The sequence below is a fragment of the Triticum aestivum genome, chromosome 7D (assembly GCF_018294505.1).
Source record: "Triticum aestivum cultivar Chinese Spring chromosome 7D, IWGSC CS RefSeq v2.1, whole genome shotgun sequence".
NCBI classification, from domain to species: Eukaryota; Viridiplantae; Streptophyta; class Magnoliopsida; order Poales; family Poaceae; genus Triticum; species Triticum aestivum.
Genome location: NC_057814.1, coordinates 29,225,379 through 29,233,196, shown reverse-complemented (window position 1 = coordinate 29,233,196; position 7,818 = coordinate 29,225,379). Strand labels below are relative to the sequence as shown.

Genomic DNA, 7,818 nt, shown 5'->3' with positions numbered 1-7,818 from the left:
TCCAGGTGTGGGCCCGCCTCACTTAATTTAATTCCAACCAATCAGGAGCTAATCACCCCGTAAATCCCCCGTGAAGGGTCCGTGCGTCTAGCATCTCTCTGCTTTATATATAAAACACGAGGCAAAATACACGCCTAACACAGTTTTCGTTCGAAGCTCCAATGCTTCACCAAAGAGTGTCCAGTTTATACACGAAGTGCATTCAGTTTTTTTCATAATGTTCCAAAAAATTTATCACATCCTATAGGGGTCATATTATGAACCCACAACAAACTCACACACACACACCTTGAGAATGTCAAAATCTTCAAACACAAGAGCGCGCCTTGACCAAGGTTGAAGCAAATACAATACCTACAATTCGGAGTGGCAAACGACTTGAAGAATGTGCCTTCTTCTCTTAAACGAAAGATGGACCTCGTCATGGTGCCATCCTTCTATCGCTGAAGAGACCTCCTTGCCCTGGCTTGAAGTGTGCCGAACCGATAGACGATATAGAACTCGCCCTAGAGCATGAGTGTCAACTCGAAACCGGACCACAAACCAGATGTGCATGCCGCGATTTGTTATCATCATGTATGTATTGCTTAGATAATGCATGGCAATATAATGGCAAACAGGCAGTATATTTTCTGTTGAAATGAAGGTTTTGTATTCCCTAGCTCATCACAGATACCTCCATCTACTTTACTCCCTCTGCATAATCATATTTATCAATTATTTCATTTACTCTTACAAAGAACCATCTTCTCTTGCAAATTTCACAGGGTTTTGACGGGCAACCAGACAACTGCGAACCAGAGTAGCAATTGACTAGTTTCGTGTTAGTCACAGTCGGCGTAGAGCTCAGGCAACCGAGAGCGACTCGAACGGCGGCAGCGAGCACCGCACCTGCTCCGGGCCGGCGTTGGCCCGGGCGCAGGCCAGGGCGAAGCGAGTCGATTCGACCAGACGCGGCGGCGCTAAAACCCTAAACGTCTGAATCCGGAGGGGCGAGAGAAGGAACGGATCAGGCCAGGGGGAGGGTGCAGGAGAGAGGGGGAAGGGGGCACCATTCTTGGCACCACCCATCATGTTAATGTACCCACCAATTCCCCCTCCCATTCCTCCTCCTATGGCACCTCCCATTCCCCCTCCATTCCTCCCATGGCACCTCCCATTCCTCCTCCCATCATGCTTCTCATGAGCATTTGCTTCTTCAAGAGCATTTCATCACGACAAAGTTCGACATACGCCTTTGCCTTGGCATCAAGAATAGATGTGTTCATGAACATAAACTTGAGTGCCTTCTTCTCGTCCATCTTCATCTCCTCGGCTGCCGCCTTTCTCTCCTCGGCCGCCGCCAACCTCTCTTCGGTTGCCGCCCTCTTCTCCTCGGCCGACACCCTCCGTCGCTCGGATTCACTCCTCTCCTCCATTTCTTTGAGCTTCAGAAATCTTTTTTCTTCCGCGTACTCTTTCCTCGCCATGACGATGGCATCAAATTCTTCCATGAGATCATTGTCTCCGGCCTTGGTCGCCGAGTGAGGGGTGGGGCTCCTTCTCTCATCACCAGGGACATCTTATTTATCCTCCACCACCATACTCTTCTTCTTCGAAGCATCGAAAACTTCCCTAGTTTTCCACTTCTCCTCATCCTTGAGCTCTTTCAAGCAGTGATGGAAAGTGAAAGGTCTTCATTTCTTCTTTCTCTTCCCTCCTTTGTTGTTCCTCTCTCGAAATAAGCCTTGCGCAATCATTTTCTACAAGAAAACAGTCAACATGTCATAATAAAACTAGTCAACATTTCAACAATTGCGGAAACTAGAGAAAGCACACATAAAGAGCAAATGATTATTACCAAGTCACTATCACCGCAATCACTCGGGTTCATGCGATCAACATTTGCCAAGCAACCTGCCCACTTTGGACATTCTGCTTTCTCAAAGCGGATGGCAAAGAACCTTTGCCGTCGGTGACAGGCGGCAAAGAAGTTGGACGGCAAATAACGGGAGCCTTTGCCGTCGCAGACGGCAAAGAAGTGGCTGATGGTAAATACTCTGATTCCAGTAGTGAACTATCCAATTACAGCTTGGTTCGCCCAAAATAATGTTGTTGAGACTTCCGGTCTAGGAAACAGGATCTGCTAATCGATTGCAGCCCAAGTCAGGACTCTCTTTAGTTTCCTCACGATCTTCTAGGAGACAAAATGTTGCTAAAAGAAAAAATTCTAGGAGACGATATATTTTTGTTGAGACTTCCGGTCTAGGAAACAAGATCTGCTAATGAATTGCAGCCCAAGTCATGACTCTCTTTGGTTTCCGCACGATCTTCTAGGAGACAAAATGTTGCTAAAAGAAAAAAAATCTAGGAGACAAAATATTTTTGTTGAGACTTCTACGAAACCAAGATCTTCTGTTCTACTAGATGGATTGAAGTAGCCATACAGGACACGCGCATGCCGTTTTAATTCTCCGTACAAACCAACGCGCGATCTGCAAAGCCGTAGGTGATCGTCTCCTTTCCTTGGTCCAACCCGGCCGGCCGCACCATGTCCACGTCCGTGATCTTGTCGGCCATGCGCGGCGCCGGCCGCCAGCAGATCACCGCCTCCACCGTCCGCGCGAAGCAGGCATCCGGCTCCCACGTCTTCAGGATCGAGGAGTTCACACGAGCAAGGGAGAAGCTGGCCAATGGCATCGCCGTCATGTCAAGCCCGTTCGGCGCTGGCGGCCACGACTGGTTCATCAAGTGCTACCCGAACGGCGTTCCGGGAGGGGCGGGGAACCATATCTCGCTCTTCCTCATGCACGACAGCCACGCCAAGACCGGCGATGCCACGGCGGCTTACAAGATGAGCATACTCGACAAGGCCCTGAAACCATCGTGCACTAAATTCGAACATGAGCGCCACTTCAGGGGTGATGGATGGGGCTGGACAGAGTTCATGGGGCTCCAAGATCTGGACAGGGACAAGTACCTTGTGGAAGACTGTCTGTCCATCCTCTGCGACGTCACCACCACCGACGGGCTGCGTGCTGCGGCGGAGCCGCCGTTCGACTTGCGCGGCTTGCAACTCGCGGAGGCCATCTGGAACAGGGAGACAGCGGACGTGACGATCCACCTCGGGGACGGAGAGACGATCGCGGCGCACCGGTGGGTGCTCGAGGCCCGGTCACCCGTCCTCAAGGCGGATCTGGCCTTCGCCTCGAACACCACCGCTGACCATCTGCGCCTGTTCGTGAACGACATGGACGCCGACGTGTGCAAGTCGCTGCTCCGGTTCATCTACACCGACTCACCGCCGCCGGAGCTCGAGACGGCGCCGCCAAAGAACGTGGAGCGGCTGCTCGCCGCAGCGGACAGGTTTCAGCTGGAAAAACTGAAGCTCCTCTGCGTGGAGGCACTGTGCAAGAAAATCGACGCCAGCTCCGTGGCGGCCGCCCTGGCGCTGGCCGAGCGGCACGGCTGCCCGACGCTGAGGGAGGCGTGCGCGCAGTTCCTCGTGAAGAACACGACGACACATGAGCAACCAATTAGTACCAGTGTATTTTGAATTTACCAGACTGCTAGCTACTTCCTTCCGTTCCTAGTATATGTCTTTTTAGAGATTTCAATATAGACTGCATATGGACAACATTATGTTCCGGCAATGCCTCAATGTGCACACCACTAGCGTCGTGTGGCATCATGCGCTTCTTGCATTATTTTCTTGGACAACATTATGGATGACTCTTCATGCTTGTTTTTTTTTTTTTTTGAAATTTCATGCTTGTATTGTTACTCGTCATGAGTTACACAATTTGTCAGCATCACGCTTACCATCTGGTTTATACTTAACTAAAGTTTTGGCCATTGCTCACCACTGTATATATGACTTGTTGTATGTCAATACCATTTGATATGCTTATGTTTTCCCTCCGTTGCTGGTTGTCATGCATGAGATGCTATATTGTAGGCTAAACTTTTGATGTGTCTCATGGATCAGCTGAGATTTTAAACGAACAGTTTGTCTAATTCACATCTAGATGTTTTTTTAAGAATGTCATATCTAAGCTCCTACAAATATATAATGTAGCAACAAGAAATACTTAGAAGAAACTGCAATGAGTCGGGGACCATCGCCGACGTCTCTCTTCGTGGACCATTTTTTATTTTACTTCCGTATGACACACCATTGAGAACGATGGCCAAGGAACTACTTAATTCATACCTTTATGGATAAATCAGTATGCAAAAGAATATACAAAACTAGGTTCAAGCCTTCTAAGAAGGTATTATCGTATAGACAACCTCTGATTCTAGCTTGTCCAACTTTTGTACTCAAGAACAAGAAAAGGATGAGCAAAGAAACGACAATCTTTAGATTTTATTTTGTTGGTTTCATTGATCAAATAATAATGGTATTGCGGTACGCGTTTATAATTTGTACCCCAAACCCAGTATGTAGCTTGGCTGGGGCCTCCGGCATTAGATGTTAGGCTTTGGTGTTGTCGGCGGGATGACCCCCGGGTAGGCAAATCAGGACCTAATGGTTTTCTAAAACGACGCTGCGGCAAGCTCCCCGCCATCCGGCTTGCTTCCCAACCAGCCGCCCAGCTCCGGGCCAGCTGGACGCGACAACGAGGCTCAACCCGGCAAGGCCGGCTCCCTCTCAGGCAGACAAGACGACCAGATATCCCCCCTCCTACGATGGGCGGACGTGGCTACAGTGCTCCTGTCGCCCTCGCCCGAGGTAGATGTGGCTACAGTGCGCCCTGAGACCACGCCCTGGGATCGGTGGCGGCGACCCGGCCGGTGCTGTAGCGAGTCAGCGCCCGCCACTTCGTGATGCAAGCAACGGCGTGCCACAGTAACAGGCGGTCAGCGGGACCTGCACCCGGCGGGTCCCAGCAGCCGGCGGGCCCTACTGGCCGGCCTGAGGGAACACTAGTAGAAAACAGGGTACTAGTCACGGTTCCAGAGGGCCTTTAGTCCCGGTTCTGGAACCGGGACAAAACAGACGGGACTAATGCCCAAAACCTTTAGTCCCGGTTGGCTTACGAACCAGGATCAAAGGAGGTCCACGTGGCCGTTGTGGGGCGCCGAGGAGGACCATTAGTCCCGGTTGGTAACACCAGCCGGGACCAAAAGGCAGCCACGCGTCAGCAGCTCGCAGGCGCTGGGTTTTTTAGGGTTAATTTGGAGGTTTTGGAGGGTTAATTTAGGGGTTTCATATTGTGTTAGCTATAGCTACTACATATAGAGAGAAGTGACCTCTCTTTCTCCGTACTTGGTCAACACTAGCTACCACATATAGAGAGAACTCGATGCTAGTAAGCAAATGAAGGAACCATTAATTATAGAAGATCGCCATGAACATATACAGAGAGAAGTGACCTCTCTTTCTCCGAGAGATTGGTCGAACAACAAATTTTCGTATATCTATCCGACGCTACTACATATATAAATATAACATCTCTTACGAACCCTGACATCATCTACCGAAAATCCATTTGAATTTCCACATGGTATTCTCCGTCTTTATGTATGACGTGGTCAAGAAAAAATCCCGCCAATTCCTCCCGAATTGCTCGTATGCGATCATGTGGTAGGAGTTCTTGCCGCATCTCCCACATCTAATTTAAAGAAGGGGGTCAATACATATATATGAATGAAACTCAACACAATTGATGGTAATAAAATACAATTGTGAATATTATTATTTACGTAATTCAAATTGTTTGGCAGAGTAGCCCCGCTCAGAGGGTCGAGTGGCGGATGAACTCGCAAACGTAGTATCCACATAAATTATTCCCGCCTTCCTGCCATAAGCACTTTACGAGAATAGAGTTCAATCAAACTGATAATCAAGCATGATAATGGTATTGATGAAACAAGAATCAATGAGAGATGCACGGAACTAGCTAGTACTACTTACTTTGGGGTGTGTAAATCGCAGCTCCTTCTGTAGACTTGGAACCATTCCGGTGAACTTTTTCCAAACCCTGCCATGCAAAGAAAATGATTACTTGATATCAGGAAATGAACGAAAGTTGCCGATATGGTGCGATAATGATTGAACTTACTTCTGGAGCATTGCGGTCATGTCCGCATACTCTTAGGGATCTTTACGTCTCGAGTCTAAGACAGTTACTAGTCCCCCGTCAAGCTTAATCTCTAGTAGAATAAAGTGGAACCTGTGCACGCATAACTCATCAGTTACATTACTATAACCTCGAGTAAGCAAAACCAAATATGCACAAGACAGTAACACTCACTGGAAGTTGTAAGGAAAGAGTATGTTCCCTTTGTTTGATGTTGAAGGAACGATTGTAGCAAGTTGTCCTCAATATCTTTGACTCTATTTTGAACCGACGATTCATTTATGGTATTTGGGCTAATGAACCCAAGGTCATAGATTTGTCCTTTTTGCATTCGACAATCTTCAATCTGCATAATATAGTGAGGATAATTATATATACATGCAATGAACGAGCTAAGCTATAGAGACTTAATTACAGAAGTAATACATACAGACAGTAGCAAGTCATGAGTTGTTAGTCGAGGGCGTCTTGATTGAATAACTGAAATAACTTCACAAATTCAACAGGCATCACCTCAACTCCAATGAGGTTGTGATCCTCTTTAATTCTCAGCAACATACTGTCGGCCCCACTCTTCCTGCAGGTATCCATGTACCATTCATGCAATCTTCGCATCATCGTTGTTACAGGAGGATGATCAGGTTTGACGAGAGGCTTCCCGTACTCGTATCTGAAGATCTCTACTACCTCTAACGTTTCAAACTATACATCATCGCCCAGGTAATCACCAAGATTGGTACTGGGCAGTAGCCCCGGATGATTAGCGACGATATCGCTAGACACCTTGAGCGAGGGGTGTGACTGCTTCGCCTGTTCGCCGAGCTGGGGAATTGTTTTCCCACATCTTCATTTTTCTAATCTTGCATCACTGGAAGTACTTCCTGACCGCCGCACTTCATCATATGTCTTTGCCATACAGCGGTCATAATTGGATTGTGGCGGAGGTGATGGTGGTCGCTTCAGGGCACACAGAGTGCGCTTCGCTTTCATCGGATCTACTGTTTCCTACGGAGGTGGAGGTTTCCGTTCAAAATGGGCCCTCACTTCGGCAGCACAGATGTCCGCGTTTTCCTCGTCAGTCCTCTCATATGGTAACTTTGGAAGAGGCTTTAGGCTTGGACCAAATCTGTATTTCTTCCCGCCTCTTGTACTGCTAGCCGCCGGAGCAGCGGCGTCTCTCTTCCGCCGTTGCTGACGCGGCGGAGTCCGCTGACACGCTGTAGAAGACGGAGGAGGAGGCGAAGTGCCATCACGTGCCGGAGGAGACGGAGTGCCCTCACGCGCCGGAGGAGGCGGAGTGCCCTGATGCGGTGACGGAGGAGGAGGAGGACGCGTCCAATTTGGAAGCTTGATGTACTCCTTTCTCCATAGACAGGTACTCCTTAAAGCATTTTCCAGATGAATCTCCCCTTCACCTGTAGGGTAGTCAAGCTTCAGCTCCTCAAATCCCTCCATTATTTCATCCACCGTCACAATAGCATAGCCATGTGGAATCGGACGGTAATGAAAAGTTCCCTTAGCTTGAGGAGGTACAACAGAGCCGACCGCCGCCTTCAAGGTCAGGTTCTTGCATTTCATCATTAGCTCGCAATGTTCAGCCTGCGTGATACTATCCACGGGGTAGCGAGGAGCCGTGAAATTAGGTTGAACGAGCTCCATGGAAGCCACGCTGCTTCTTCGCTGAGATGGTGGGGTAGCTTCTGGGGCAGTGTCGAAACAAGGATCTTCGTGCCACTGAGATGGTTGGTCGGTA

At 48.8% G+C, this 7,818-nt stretch overlaps 1 protein-coding gene across 1 annotated transcript; it reads left to right on the top strand.

Annotated features, from left to right (window-relative positions):
• The first annotated feature begins 2,384 nt into the window (after window positions 1-2,384).
• On the top strand, window positions 2,385-3,688 carry LOC123169561 (BTB/POZ and MATH domain-containing protein 2-like). The gene has a single exon (XM_044587427.1). It carries the CDS (start codon window positions 2,531-2,533, stop codon window positions 3,533-3,535), a length of 1,005 nt encoding a protein of 334 aa, XP_044443362.1. The 5' UTR covers window positions 2,385-2,530; the 3' UTR covers window positions 3,536-3,688.
• Window positions 3,689-7,818: the final 4,130 nt, after the last annotated feature.